Genomic DNA, 16,478 nt, shown 5'->3' with positions numbered 1-16,478 from the left:
CTCTTACTTCGGAAGACTTCTCTCCATTGAGAATGACATGCTGCGTTCTGTTATCTAGGAACTCTCCAATCCAATCACACAATAAGTCTGATACTCCATATGCTTTTACTTTGTTCATTAAACGACTGTGGGGAGCGGTACCGAACGCCTTGCGTAAGTCAAGAAACACGGCATCTACCTGGGAACCCGTGTCTATGGCCCTCTGAGTCTCGTGGACGAATAGCGCGAGCGATTTTGTTGCAAAAGTGTGACTATAGACAAGAAGTGTCTCTCAGTTGTCTATATACAAAATCGCTCAATTGTCTGTAGACACTGTCTAGATAGAAAAATCGATCGACTTTGTATACTAGTGTGTACAAGGCCTTAAACGCCAAGCGGCCTAATGAGACGCAGACGGCGTACTGCAACGCACCGTGCTGCCCGCTGCCACACACACGCACATACACACACACACACACACACACACACACACACACACACACACACGAGAGAGAGAAAGAGAGGGATGGGGGTGGGGGTGGGGGGACAGAGCGCAGTCTGTGTCGGTGGCAGCCACCCACGCCAGAGGCGGCCAGGTCCTCTCAGTAGCGGACACCTGCGCCGTCCTCGTGGCCGGAGGAACCGGTTCGAGCCCCGGAAGCTGCGGCCGGTGCAGGAGGTCGCAGGTCTGCGCGAGGGCACCGCAGCCGTCTAGGTCGCCAACCAAGGGCTTCTCCACACGCTCTCTTCCCTACAGGCGGATCTACCAGTTTCAACACTCCAGGAATACAACACGAGTCCTTTTACCCCCACCCCCTCTTGTCGTGTTTCGAAGGGGATAAGGGTATATATACCTATCGGCAGAGAAAGGACTGATGAATAAAACTCGCTGATGACACGGCGCTGTTGGCTGAAGTTGAACCACATTTTTAGGAGATGAGACTCTAGCATGCCAAACATCTGCGATGAGAATTAATAGTAACTCTGATACACACAGGGTGACATTGAATTATACGAAGAAAAAAAAAAACGTAAATTGGTTACAAACTATGCCGTGCACACACTTTATTCAACATATAAACGTCACTAGAGATATTCGGAATTAGGTTTGACATGTTCGATATGCCTGCCATCACTGGCGACCATGTGGCGCAGACGAATAGCGAAATTCTGCATGACCCTCTGAAGTGTCGGAATATCGGTGCTGTCGATGACCGTCTGAATGGCTATTTTCAGCTGAGTAGTGCTTTTGGGGTTATTGCTGTGCACCTTGTCTTTCATATAGCCTCACAAAAAGGAGTCGCATGTGTTAGATCCGGAGAATAAGGAGGGCAATCGCGGCCCTTGCCAATGGCATTTGGGTAACCCAGAGCCAGAATGCGGTCCGAAGCGCTGCTCCAGGGCATCAGACTCTCTCCTGCTTCGATGTGATCGAGCTCTGTCTTGCATGAACCGCATATTGTCGAAATCAGGGTCACTTTGGACAAAGGGGATGAAATCATCTTCGAAAACCTTCGGTAGTCACCGTGCCATCAAGGAATATCGCACCTATTATTCCGTGACTGGACATTACACACCACACAGTCAGCCGTTGAGGGTGAAAAGACTTCTCGATCGGAAATGCGGATTCTGAGGCCCCCACATGCGGAAATTTTGCTTATTGACGAACCCATCCAAATGAAAGTGGGCTTCGTCGCTATACCGAGCCTTACACCGCATACTAATTCCCACCATGCAGTTTGAACACCGTAGCGCAAACCGTTTGGAAGTTATGACGATTGTATTTCGCTTTGCAAAAACAGACATAAGGCAAAGGTCCCGAGTTCGAGTCTCGGTCCGGCACACACTTTTAATCTGCCAGGTCCACGCCAAGTTTCAGAACAATCTATGTTTGATGGATCCTCAGGTTGCCAATGCCTCGAAGCTGCACTGTTTCGTAAGATGCAAGTTAACAATAAGTCTGTAACTGTAAATATCACGTTTTCTGTCATTAAAAAAAAACATCACACAATTAATGACTGGTTTTCGAGAGATCCTCAATTTTCTCGTGCGCAGAACCAGCATATTTACATTTGGGCTTCACAACTTTGTACAGGAGGGAGATGGCGTGCATCTGACGCATGTGGCATTCTTCGACCTCATTAGTACACGTTCAGAATACCTGTAGATATTGCTCTGTACAATGGCCTTGCCACAGGGGTGACACAGGTTCCCGCCAAATCACCAAAGTTGAGTACTGTCAGGGTTGCCCAGGACTTGGATGCATCACCTTCCAGGTCTGCTGAGTGTTGTTGGCAAGCTGGGTGCACTCGGCCCCTTTCACTGCTCACGAAAACACTGACTACGACCGGGAAAGTATGTGTGCTTGTATGCTGACCACATACCCCTCCACATCCTCACCCGCCGCCATGACGCCTATTGGCTGAGGATGACGGGGCGGTCGGTCGGTACCACTGAGACTTCTGCGACAAAATGCTACGAGCAATTTTTCATCTTCGATACTGTGAAACATAACTCTTCTAATGAACAAATGCTCATAACTTTTAAGGTATGCATTTTAGAGCACATGTTTAATAGACATTTTTTTCTTGTTTTGGCCCATACTGCCGCTTCCCAAAATATGGAAAGCAAAGAGCTTGCAGTAGAAGAGATTTGTTTCACAGTATCGAAGATGAAAAATTGCTCGTAGCTCTTTGGGTATACATTTTCGACCCCATGTTTACTGAGACTATTTGACTTCTAGTATTGTGTACTTTATATATGTGGTGTCTCACATAACTCTGCCACGTCAGATATCTCTGGAACAACAATAGATATTCAAAAACGGTTTTCACCAGCATGAACGTACGGCAGGGGCTTAGGAAACCAAATACTATGCGAAATTTTAAAACGTAAACAAATACTATTTTCGACACAAAATTGTGTATTTTTAAATGGATACCCCCTATTATTTCGTATGCAATCAACAGCATGAAAAATCGTAAATTGCATCGCAATAAGTCAATTGCATCCCGAGAAATTGCGAAGCGAAGTTGACGCTTGAAATAACTGATGCGCACAGCTAGCGCACGTCCTAAGACTCAAGCGTGCACCTCACTGAGGACTGGTCAAGGGATTGCTGAACGGTGGATGCGTCGCACTGACCAAACGATTCAGCCTCACATTACTGGCCTCCAAGGTCAGGCGACCTGACTGTATGTGGAGGTTTATAAAAGATTCCGTGTATGTGACTCCGTTACCAACAACAATGAACGAACAGTGACATAGCATAACAGCAGCTGTAACTCAAGGCAGCCGGCCGGAGTGGCCGAGCGGTTCTAGGCGCTACGGTCTGGAATCGCGCGATCGCTACGGTCTCAGGTTCGAATCCTGCCTCGGGCATGGATGTGTGTGATGTCCTCAGGTTAGTTAGGTTTAAGTAGTTCTAAGTTCTAGGGGACTGATGACCTCAGACGTTAAGTCCCATAGTGCTCAGAGCCATTTTTTTAACTCAAGACATGCTCGCTGCAGTGTGGGAACGATTTGAATACCGCATTGACATATGCCGTGCATCTCAAAGAGGGCATATTGAACACCTATGAAAAGGTATGAAAAAAATTTTTTGAGTTTCCCGTTCATCAAAAAACAAAATCTGCTGTATGTGTGTATTACTTTCAGAAATCTAACGTACGAAATCGGATGATTCTTTTTGATAAACGTGCTGCATAGTGAGAGCAGTCGAGATGCCTCAGAGAGCTCCCAAACAAATGAGAGCAACAAATAGACGGGTGTGAACTATGTTAAAAACAAAGGAATTCGAGTCACAACTTCCAATTCGGAACGCAAGATGGGGTACCTGTGTAGAACAAATAGGAGGTATGTACGTCTGGAGGTCCCTTCCTTGCAGTTGCAAACAGACGTTAAACCACGACGCAGGCACGAGTTTGAATACTGCGAACAGACACGTAAATGACCAGTCGAACAGTTCGTACTTTCGTGAAAATAAACGGTTGAACACGCATCTCCACCTTCGGAATCCAACACCGTGACGACACAACCACTACTCCGCGGCTATTGGTGTTCGCTCTGATGCACATCTTGAGCTTGAACCGTTCACTGTTTCTACACTAATGGCCATTGAAATTGCTACACCAAGAAGAAATGGAGATGATAGACGGGTATTCATTGGACAAATATATTATATTAGAACTGACATGTGATTACATTTTCACGCAGTTTGGGTGCATTCATCCTGAGAAATCAGTACCCAGAACAACCACCTCTGGACGTGTAACGGCCTTGACACACCTAGGCATTGAGTCAAACAGAGCATGGATGGCGTGTACAGGTACAGCTGACCATGCAGCTTCAACACGATACTACAGTTCATCAACAGTAGTGACTGGCCAGTTGCTCGGCCACCATTGACCAGACGGTTTCAGTTGGTGAGAGATCTGGAGAATGTGCTGGCGAGCGCAGCGTCGAACATTTTCTGTATCCGGAAAGGCCCGCACAGGACCTGCAACATGCGGTCGTGCATTATCCTGTCTGAATGTAGGGTTTCGCAGGGATCGAATGAAGGGTAGAGCAACGGGTCGTAACACATCTGAAATGTAACGTCCACTGTTCAAAGTGCCGTCAATGCGAACAAAAGGTGACCGAGACGTGTAACCAATGGCACCCCATGCCATCACGTCAGGTGATACGCCAGTATGGTGATGACGAATACACGCTTCCAATGTGCGTTCACCGCGATGTTGCCAAACATGGATGCGACCATCATGATGCTGTAAACAGAACCTGGATTCGTCCGAAAAAATGACGTTTTGCCATTCATGTACCCACGTTCGTCGTTGAGTACACCATCGCAGGCGCTCCTGTCTGTGATGCAGCGTCAAGGGTAACTGCAGCCACGGTCTCCGAGCTGATAGTCCATGCTGCTGCAAACGTCGTCGAACTGTTCGTGCAGATGGTTGTTGTCTTGAAAATGTCCCCATCTGTTGACTCAGGGATCGAGACGTGGCTGCACGATCCGTTACAGCCGTGCGGATAAGATGCCTGTCATCTCGATTGCTAGTGATACGAGGCCGTTGGGATCCAGCACGGCGTTACGTATTACCGTCCTGAACCCACCGATTCCATATTCTGCTAACAGTCACTGTATCTCGACCAACGGGAGCAGCAATGTCGCGATACGATAAACCGCAATCGCGATAGGCTACAATCCGACCTTTATCAAAGTCGGAAACGTGATGGTACGCGTTTCTCTTCCTTACACGAGGTATCACAACAACGTTTCACCAGGAAACGTTCCTCATGTCAGCACGTTGTAGGTGTCGCCACCGGCGCCAACCTTGTGTGAATGCTCTGAATAGCTAATCATTTGCATATCACAGCATCTTCTTCCTGTCGGTTAAATTTCGCGTCTGTAGACGTCATCTTCGTGGTGTAGTAATTTTAATGGCCGGTAGTGTATTTTGCTTCTTCTTTCGCAGTTTTCATGCTTGATCTGCGTTCAGTTTTTGACGGAGTATTAAACTGGGCCATCTAACCACCAAACCTGAGGGGAGTACGATGGGGAGTTTCCTTTGTTAGTAAGGTACAATTTTGAAACACGGCCTGGTGTGACGACGTTATACGAGCTTTCGTTCACACATGGTGCTGGACACGATAGCAGACGTGTCTGATGCTGGACTCTCTCTGTTGCAGGAAATGCCGAGGCGAGGCCGGAAGGATTCGCTTACGAAGGCCGTCTGGGTGAGTACAACCTCCGCGCTGCGCTAGGCGTAGCCAACAGTATATTTGTTCATTATTTGTCCGAGGCGCATACTGCACACATCACGTCACTCTATTACACAAAATAATTTTTTATGCATTTACGTGTTTTATGCATTTATGTGTTTTCCAGCAGTCCACATTTCACTAGCGTACAATGCTGTGCTCCAAACGCACATTCTCACAAATATCTTCCTCAAATTAAGGACTATGTTTGATACTACACTCATGCTCGTAAATTAAGGATAATGCTGATACATGTTGAACAACGCTCTGGTGGGCGGTTTGCGGGTTAAATCACCTCTGGGTATGACCACGCGGTGCATTTGACCTGCGGTCGTCGGACGGTGGCGCTGGCAGCAGTCTACATACGCAGAGGTGTGTTGGTGCTTGTCAGAGTACGGCGCAGCGAGTAAGTGTGCAGGCGTTTTCAGACGTGCTAATGCTGACTGTGTGTTGAAAATGGCTCAAAGAACACCTATTGATGACGTTATGAGGGGTAGAGTACTAGGGCGACTGGAGGCTGGCCAAACACAGCAGGTCGTAGTACGGGCCCTCTGTGTGCCACAAAGTGTGATCTCAAGATTGTGGCAACGATTCCAGCAGACAGGAAACGTGTCCAGGTGTTACAGTATGGGACGTCTACAGTGTACAACACCACAAGAACGATATCTCACCACCAGTGCCCGCAGACGGCCACGGAATACTGCAGGTAGCCTTGCTCGAGACCTTACCGCAGCCACTGGAACAGTTGTCTCCAGATACACAGTCTACAGACGACTGAACAGACATGGTTTATTCGCCCGGAGACCTGTAAGGTGCATTCCACTGACGCCTAATCACAGGAGAGCCCGTAAAGCCTGGTGTCAAGAACACAGTACATGGTCATGGGTACAGTGATCTCAGGTTATGTTCACGGACGAGTCCAGGTATAGTATGAACAGTGATTCTCGCCGGGTTTTCATCTGGCGTGAACCAGGAACCAGATACCAACCTCTTAATGTCCTTGAAAGGGACCTGTATGGATGTCGTGGTTTGATGGCGTGGGGTGGGATTATGATTGGTCACGTTCACCCCTGCATGTCTTTGACAGAGGAACTGTAACAGGTCAGGCGTATTGGGACGTCATTTTGCACCAGTATGTCCTACTTTTCATGGGTGCAGTGGATCCCACCTTCCTCCTGATGGATGATAACGCACGGCCCCATCGAGGCCATCCTGGAGGAGTACCTTGCAGCAGAAGATATGTGGAGAATGGCCTGCCTGTTCTCCAAACCTAAACCCCATCGAGCACGTCTGGGATGCTCTCGGTCGACATATCACTGCACGTCTTCAAACCCCTACAACACTTCAGGAGCTCCAACAGGCACTGTTGCAAGAATAGGAGGGTATACCCCAGCAGCTGCTCGACCGCCTGATCCAGATCATGCCAACCCGTTGTGCGGCCTGTGTACGTGTGCATGGTGATCATATCCCATGCTGATGTCGGGGTACATGCGCAGGAAACAGTGGCGTTTTGTAGCATAGGAGTTCCGGGTTGGTTTTCTCAACTTATCACCAATACCGTGGACTTACAGATCTGTGTCGTGTGTGTTACCTACGTGCCTATGCTATTAACGCCAGTTTTGTGTAGTGCCACGTTGTGTGGCACCACATTGTGCAATTATTTTTATTTTATGAACATGAGTGTAGTAGTCTTCTCTTGGAATGCCCCTTTTTGCAGAACTAGTGTAGCGACAGTTGATGGTTGAAATGATCGCTATAGCAAGCAGAAATCTACAGGTACCAGTATTTGAAGGCTGGCGCCTCTTTTGACCAGAACCGAGGTGGAATCTTCCTACACGTCGTTCAGGAGACTGAGGATGGCGTAGTAAATCGCCGAAAGTGGTAACCAAATACAATTGAGACGCCCTGCTAAACCCGCAGGACAGGTCAGGTAGTTTAAGTTGCAGAAGGGGCCAAAATAACCGGCTGTCAGTTACACTCAAACATACAACCTTTCATTTGATCAAACATTAAAGAGCCAAGAAAATTAAAAAAACACCCACGGCTTTAGTTTCGGAACTTAATTGGCGGCTGAATGCGCCGTACAATCTCATGTCTTAAGGGCAAGACCACTATAATTTAAAAACGGCTGAAATCCAATAACTTAAAGCTCAACCAAAATCAGAAATTTAAAAGGCAAAGCCTTATCTTAAAACAGTTCCTTATTTAGGCTGAAGGCCCAAAGAATCTGACACTTTAAGAGCAAACAACTTAAACTCAAAATCGGCTGAAGGCCCAACGCATAAGACTCAACGACATTAATTTTAAAAATGCCAAAGGGTTTACGTAAAACAGTTCTTAAATTAGGCTGAAGGCCCAAACCATCTAACACCCTAAGAGCAGAACAACTTTAATTCAAAATCGGCTCAAGGCCCAAAGAATCTGACACTTTAAGGGCAGAACAACCTTTAAAAATCGGCTAGAAGCCATACAGGTACAAACGACAAGAACAAACAAGAGAAGGCAGTACACCCAAGGGCGCTCAGAAGTTCTGAGGGTCGGCTCGCTTAGGTGAGACAAGCAGTCGGCCAAATCACTGTCGATCCGACGACAGCCAAACCGACAGACAGACAACGGACCCACCGACAAAGTAAGCTCCTCTTCGCCCGACTAGCACACAATTGGGAGTTCAATGGAACAACGTAGAAGTTATTGGCACCCACAACCAATTATACACTGAGCTGTCAAACTACACACTGTGCTGGACAGCGACAACATAATGAGGAAAATACACGGCCTGAATTTACGTCAACGGCCAGGACATGTAACCGGAACGTCAACGGCCACAAGGCAGAAGATTCCGCTGGTGCACTTCAATTCAAATAACCAAGTACAGTCAAACTCCACTGGTGGGTGGCTAAAATTTGCCAACTTGAAAACACACTTTGTTGCTCGCGGGAATATCCCAACAGCCGACAACGAACTCCGAACGACACTATGTGAACAGTCGTGACTTGCTGGTAGGTTAAATCAAAACTCAACGTTCATGTCCAGGTTCGGTGAACCACAAACCTCGTAGCAATGGGAACAGCACCACACACTCCGACACCACATAGAGGCCGCCAGCGGGCCTGGCCAAACCACGCGCCACGGAGATTTCCTCGCTGCTCCACGCCAACCGACCAACTGCCCACACACAGCCCAGCCGGAAATTATATGCGACTGGCCAAAGATAGTCCAAGGCGCGAATATCGATACACACCGCTGCTGCCACACGCGGAAAGAGACGATAAGAGCATAATCGCGATAACTGCGGGAGTCTAAACACAGAATAACAACCAAGGTTTGATCCAATAGCATGAGCCAGCCACGGCTCAAAAATAAGTCTGAAAATTACACGGTTCAGAGGTGTTTGGTTTGTCTTCCTGTGTTTCTTCTGTTACCCAACCTAAAGACCTCAGCGCTGAGCCGGTCCCTCTGTCGCAGGCCCCAGCCACTGGTCGGAGGAGTTCAAGTCGTGCGCGGGCAAGTACCAGAGCCCGATAGACATCGAGGAGCACCTGGTGACGCAGGTGCGGCTGCCTGCGCTACGGTTCCGGGGCTTCCGCACGCCGCCCGCGTCCGCCACCGCCACCAACAACGGACACACCGGTGAGTAACCTCTGGCGTGCCACAGGGGTCTGTTATAGGACCACTGCTTTTCACAATATATGTAAATGACCTATTAGATAGTGCCGGAAGTTCCGTGCGGCTTTTTGCGGATGATGCTGTAGTACATAGAGACGTTGCAGCATTAGAAAATTGCAGCGAAACGCAGGAAGATCTGCAGCGGGTAGGCACTTGGTGCAGGGAGTGGCAACTGACCCTTAACATAGACAAATGTAATGTATTGCGAATACATAGAAAGAAGGATTCTTTATTGTATGATTATATGATAGCGGAACAAACACTGGTAGCAGTCTATATCTCTAACATCGATCTGTTGTAGAATTTTAGAGCATGTTTTTGCTCGCGTATCATTTCATTTCTGGAAACCCAGAATCTTCTCTGTAGGAATCAACATGGATTCCTGAAACAGCGATCGTGTGAGACCCAACTCGCTTTATTTGCTCATGAGACCCAGAAAATATTAGATACAGGCTCCCAGATAGATGCCATTTTCCTTAACTTCCGGAAGGCGTTCGATACAGTTCCGCACTGTCGCCTGATAAACAAAGTAAGAGCCTACGGAATACCAGACCAGCTGTGTGGCTGGATTGAAGAGCTTTTAGCAAACAGAACACAGTATGTTGTTCTCAATGGAGAGACGTCTACAGACATTAAAGTAACCTCTGGCGTGCCACACGGGAGTGTTATGGGACCATTGCTTTTCACAATATATGTAAATGACCTAGTAGATAGTGTCGGAAGTTCCGTGCGGCTTTTTGCGGATGATGCTGTAGTATACAGAGACGTTGCAGCATTAGAAAATTGCAGCGAAACGCAGGAAGATCAGCAGCGGGTAGGCACTTGGTGCAGGGAGTGGCAACTGACCCTTAACATAGACAAATGTAATCTATTGCGAATACATAGAAAGAAGGATTCTTTATTGTATGATTATATGATAGCGGAACAAACACTGGTAGCAGTCTATATCTCTAACATCGATCTGTTGTAGAATTTTAGAGCATGTTTTTGCTCGCGTATCATTTCATTTCTGGAAACCCAGAATCTTCTCTGTAGGAATCAACATGGATTCCTGAAACAGCGATCGTGTGAGACCCAACTCGCTTTATTTGCTCATGAGACCCAGAAAATATTAGATACAGGCTCCCAGATAGATGCCATTTTCCTTGACTTCCGGAAGGCGTTCGATACAGTTCCGCACTGTCGCCTGATAAACAAAGTAAGAGCCTACGGAATACCAGACCAGCTGTGTGGCTGGATTGAAGAGCTTCTAGCAAACAGAACACAGTATGTTGTTCTCAATGGAGAGACGTCTACAGACGTTAAAGTAACTTCTGGCGTGCCACACGGGAGTTGTATGGGACCATTGCTTTTCACAATATATGTAAATGACCTAGTAGATAGTGTCGGAAGTTCCGTGCGGCTTTTTGCGGATGATGCTGTAGTATACAGAGACGTTGCAGCATTAGAAAATTGCAGCGAAATGCAGGGAGATCTGCAGAGGACAGGCACTTGGTGCAGGGAGTGCCAACTGACCATTAACATAGACAAATGTAATGTATTGCAAATACATAGAAAGAGGGATCCTATATTGTATGATTATATGATAGCGGAACAAACACTGGTAGCAGTTACTTCTGTAAAATATCTCGGAGTATGCGTATGGAACGATTTGAAGTGGAATGATCATATAAAACTTTTTGTTGGTAACGCGGGTGCCAGTTTGAGATTCATTGGGAGAGTCCTTAGAAAATGTAGTCCATCAACAAAAGGAGGTGGCTTACAAAACACTCGTTCGATCTATACTCGAGTATTGCTCATCAGTGTGGGATCCGTACCAGATCGGATTGACGGAGGAGGTAGAGAAGATCCAAAGAAGAGCGGCGTGTTTCGTCACAGGGTTATTTGGTAAGCGTGATAGCGTTACGGAGATGTTTAGTAAACTCAAGTGGCAGACTCTGCAAGAGAGGCGCTCTGCATCGCGGTGTAGCTCGCTGTCCAGGTTTCGAAAGGGTGCGTTTCTGTATGAGGTATTGAATATATTGCTTCCCCCTACTTATACCTCCCGAGGGGATCACGAATGTAAAATTAAGAGATTCGAGCGCGCACGTTTTCCGGCTGTCGTTCTTCGCACGAACCATACGCGACTGGAACAGGAAAGGGAGGTAATGACAGTAGCACACTGTTGGGTGGCTTGCGGAGTATAAAGGTAGATGTAGATGTAGATGCAGCGCGCGCCCGTGCTCCTGTATGCACACAGAGCCAGGTACTGTGCACCTTACAAGGGTCACCGCTATTGATCAAGGTTGGCGAGGACGTTCTGTGCTGAAAATAAAGAGACATTACGGCAAGTGAAAGAGAGAGAAATGTACACTGAAGAACCAAAGAAACTGCGACACCTGCCTAATACCGTGTAGGGCCCGCGCGAGCGCGAAGAAGTGCCGCAACACGACGTGGCATGGACTCTTCTAATTTCGGAAGTAGTGCTGGAGGGAACTGCCACCTTGAATCGTGCAGGGCTGTCCATAAATCCGTAACAGTACGAGAGGGTGGAGATCTCTTCTGAACAGCACGTTGCAAGGCATCCCAGATATGCTCAGTAATGTTCATGTCTGAGGAGTTTCGAGACCAGCAGAAGTGTTTAAACACAGAAGAGTATTCCTCGAGTCACTCTGCAGCAATTCTGGACCTGTTTGATGTCGCATTGTCCTGCTGGAATTGCCCACGTTTATCGGAATGCACAATGGACATGAATGAATGCAGATGATCGAACTGGATGCTTACGTACGTGTCACCTGTCAGCATCGTATCTAGACGTATCAGGGGTCCCACATTACTTCAACTCCACACGCCCCACACCATTACAGAGCCTCCACCAGCTTGAACAGTCTCCTGCTGACATGCAGGGACCATGGGTTCGCGAGGTTGTCTCCATACCCGTACACGTCCATCTGCCTGAAACAATTTGAAACGAGACTCGTCCGACCAGGCAACATGTTTCCAGCCATCAACAGTCCAATGTCGGTATTGACGGGCCCAGGCGAGGCGTAAAGCTTTGTGTCGTGCAGTCATCAAGGGTACACGAGTAGGCCTTATGCTCGAAAAGCGCATATGGATTATGTTTCGTTGAATGGTCTGCACTCTGACACTTGTTGATGGTCCAGCATTGAAATCTGCAGCACTTTGCGGAAGGGATGCAGTTCTGTGACATTGAACGATTGTCTTCAGTCGTCGCTGGTCCCATTATTGCAGGATCTTGTTCCGGCCGCCGTGATGCCGGAGATTTTTATGTTTTACCGGATTCCTGATATTCGCGGTACACTCGTGAAATTGTACGGGAAAATCCCCGCTTCATCGCTACCTCTGAGATGCTTTGTCCCATCGGTCGTTCGCCGACTACAACACCACGTTCAAACTCACTTAACTCTTGATAACCTGCCATTGTAGCAGCAGTCACCGATCTAACAACTGTACCAGTCACTTGTTGTCTAATATAGTCGTTGCCGACCGCAGCGCCGTGTTCTGCCGGTTTACATATCTCTGTATTTGAATACGCATGCCTATATCAGTTTCTTTGGCGCTTTAGTGCAGATACCCGAAACGTATGTGTAATAAACCCCCCGAAAATTTCCTCCCCTCCTCCGTGTTAACACACGTGACATGGCACTGATCCCTTTTGTAGTATGACTGCAGTACTCGCGAGTTGCCTATTTGCTTCCACCGCCCTGAGTGGAATGTATAAGTTATTAATAATATTCACCAAACTGCAGTCGTCTATACTTGGAAAACGGTATGTAGGTCGTGAGTCTGTTATTTGAAACTGTAATAAATTCTTAGCGAGGAATGACAAACAATTTCCATTCTTCACACTTTCACACAGAATAAACAAAATAATGAATTGTGTATTTCCGTAATTACTACGACACTGTTCTCAACTACATGTTCAAATAACCATACCTTGCTAATAAAGCCTTAACCAGATGCCGACCGCGGCATACACCATGCCTGTCCTCTGAGATTGCCAATCCAGCTGCGGTCGTACAGCCGAACCACTTCGCCCGCCATCCAAGTTAGGCTCGACCCAAAGACCTCCGGAGTACTTCGTCAGCCTTTTCGTTTACCAATTGTTCATTATTCTGCTAGTTGTTAACACTTTTGAAATAATGGAATGACAGCTTGCTGTTGAAAGGTGCTTCAATATGAAATGCAAGTAAACTCACTATTTAGTTTTTCTAAAATTAATAACAGAAGTTTATCAATTTGGCGCGCTACTTCCGAACGCAGCAGCCAGTCGCGGAGTGGAACCACAATTTAGGCGGTCTTTCTCACGATACCCGTGCCGAACAAATCATCTGTCATCGCAACTCGCATCACATTACGTCATCTTGCCATAGCTGTCTTCTAAACTGCTCTAAAAAGAGCTCTTTGTAGTCAGAAATATTTTTCGTAGACGCACCCTAGTTTTTGAAAAAAAATCGAGGTCAAAGTTGATGATGAAAAATCATATTTTCTGTTCTATACATCGAAATGTCGTATAAAAACAAACATTTCTTATTGATATAACACGATGTCTAAATTTCATAAGATTCGAATTATTAACGTTTATGTGTTTTCATGCTGCAGGTTAGGTACCCGTCATTCCACACACGTAGCACAGCGACGTTGGCGGTAAGAGTACCTAACCGCAGGTCCGTGTTCGGTTCTTGGTCGCGGTACTTTTTCCATTTGATTCTTTTCGGTGTATCATAATATTCTTATAATCGTAATAAATTTCTTTGTATTTTTTTAAAAAGTGTAATTTCGGAATATGTGGTTATAATCAAATAAGTATATATTATAACGTATTGGCATTTATTTTCATCGTGATAGGAAGTACACCTAAAGTACATTAATACCTAATCGTAACTGATCGTCTATTAATAGGCCTTGTTGCAATTAGTGGGCGCAACCTTATCATACAAACAGACAAAGGCTACGTACTTCTCGCATCATGCGTAACATGCGAAACAAATTTCGCCGCATTCGCGTGTTTTCCGGGAGATTGTTCCTACAAGCCAAATTATACAGTCTGATTCGTGTTAATGAGGTTCTACACCCAAATGCAATTTAATCGTATTGTTTTTTATCTGTCATAACGAATTCCATAAAACAATGGGATTAAATTAAATATGAGCATAGAACCACATAAACACGAATCATACAAACAATACAATGTAGCTGGAAACAAAAAATATATGACCTACAGAATACCGTAAAGGCAAACAGCGTGTAACCATGTAACATCGCTGACTTAATTGTCGCTATGGTCGCAGGTTCGAATCCTGCCTCGGGTATGGACATGTGTGATGTCCTTAGGTTAGTTAGGTTTAATTAGTTCTAAGTTCTAGGCGACTGGTGACCTTAGAAGTCGCATAATGCTCAGAGCCATTTGAACCATTTGAGTTAATTGTCAATACAGATCGTACGAAACGTTATTATGAAATAAACTTTCATACGCGAACAACTACAGAAATAACAAAAGTTTAACATCTACTATAGCATCAAAGGAGCATACTTATCCAACAGTGTGACAGTAACTGACAGATGGATGTCATACTCATCTCAAGACCGCCTAATGTACATACCAAACCATAATTCTATAATACGTTAAATAATCTACTGCAAAAATTGAAATATTGTACCAGACCATGTACTTTTCATACATATCCTGCAGACGGAAGTCTCGGCAAAATAGACCGGTAGTAATAAACGACATAAACGTAGCAGCGCCTTTGGTCTCGTAACATAATATAATAATGCATTAATAAAATTGGACCGAATCTTGATATGTTCAACTGTTCTTGGTTCAGTAATATTTAAGAGAAACCGGAAAACTTGTTGCGAATTCGATTTGTCTGAAAAAGCGCTGTGGAAAATTGTTGAGCGATTGGTGGAACTAGTGTACCGAGCGAGGTGGCGCAATGGTTAGCATTCGGGAGGACGACGGTTCAAACCCGATTCCGGCCATCCGTGATTTCCCTGAATGCTTCAGGCAAATGTCAGGATGGTTGCTTTGAAAGAGCACGGCCGATTTCCTTCCCCATTCTTCCCTCATACAATGAGACCGATGACCTCGCTGTTTGATAGCCTCTCTCAAATCAACCAACCAACCAAGCAAGCAACTTGTGTATCTCCAGTGTGAACGTTCTGCATTCATAGCACGCACTCTACACATGCCTCCTCTATATCGTTCACTGTAAGACACATTTTTGGCGCGAAACAATCACTATTACCGTCCCCAGACGATGCAGAGAACATTCAGGGTAACAGTTATTGAATTATATGAAATAAAATCATCATAGCTTCTGAAAGGTTTACGTTAGGACGCTCAAACTGCAGGGTTGGCCTCGGGGAATGATTGGAATTAGTATGGTTTCGTTTAGCGACGAAACTCATTTGGATGGGTTCCTCAATAAACAAAATTGGCCCATTTAGGGGACTGAGAAGCTGCATTTTGCGATCGAGAAGTCTTATCACACTCAACGGGTGACTATGTGGTGTGCAGCGTCCACTCACGGAATAATCGGTGTGGTATTCCTTGATGGCACGGTGGCTAGCGAACGGTACGTGAAGGTTTTGGAAGATGATTTCATCCTCAGTATCGAAAATGATACTGGTTTCGTCAAGATGTGGTTCATGCAAGACGGAACTCGACCCCATCGAAGCAGAAGAGTCCTCGATGTCCTGGAGGAGCACTTTGGGGACCGCGTTCTGGTTCTGGAGTACCCAGAGGCCTCTAGCGTGGGCCTCGATTGGCCGCCATATTCTCCGGATCTGAACATATGTTTTTGTCCGGTTATATTAAATACAAGGTGCACACCTTTCTTTCCATTCTTCGGGCCTTGTCCCGCTGCACGCGGGGTTGGCCTTGTTATTACGGATTTGGCAGTGTTAGTTGCAGAGGGTGGCCGGATGCCCTTCCTGCCGCCACCCCGAACTAGTAAGTAGTGTACCCCAGCTGTTTGCGTCTAGTGTAGGCCATGAAAGAGTGCTAACGTCTGCAAATATCTGCGAGTCGTGTAACTGAGGCGGAACGTGGGGACCAGCCCGGTATT

At 46.4% G+C, this 16,478-nt stretch overlaps 1 protein-coding gene across 1 annotated transcript in view; it reads left to right on the top strand.

Moving 5' to 3' along the window:
- LOC126215210 (carbonic anhydrase 2-like) overlaps positions 1–16,478 on the top strand; it is a 223,079-nt gene that overhangs the window by 160,990 nt on the left and 45,611 nt on the right. Inside the window, exons 2-3 of the mRNA XM_049941874.1 lie at positions 5,668–5,715; positions 9,205–9,369. Of these exons, the coding sequence (XP_049797831.1) occupies positions 5,668–5,715; positions 9,205–9,369 (213 nt within the window). The remainder of the gene's footprint in view (positions 1–5,667; positions 5,716–9,204; positions 9,370–16,478) is intronic.

Source organism: Schistocerca nitens, chromosome 12 (genome assembly GCF_023898315.1).
Source record: "Schistocerca nitens isolate TAMUIC-IGC-003100 chromosome 12, iqSchNite1.1, whole genome shotgun sequence".
In the NCBI taxonomy this organism is placed as follows: Eukaryota; Metazoa; Arthropoda; class Insecta; order Orthoptera; family Acrididae; genus Schistocerca; species Schistocerca nitens.
Note: the sequence above shows the minus strand (reverse complement) of the source record. Positions and strands in the feature narration are given on the sequence as shown.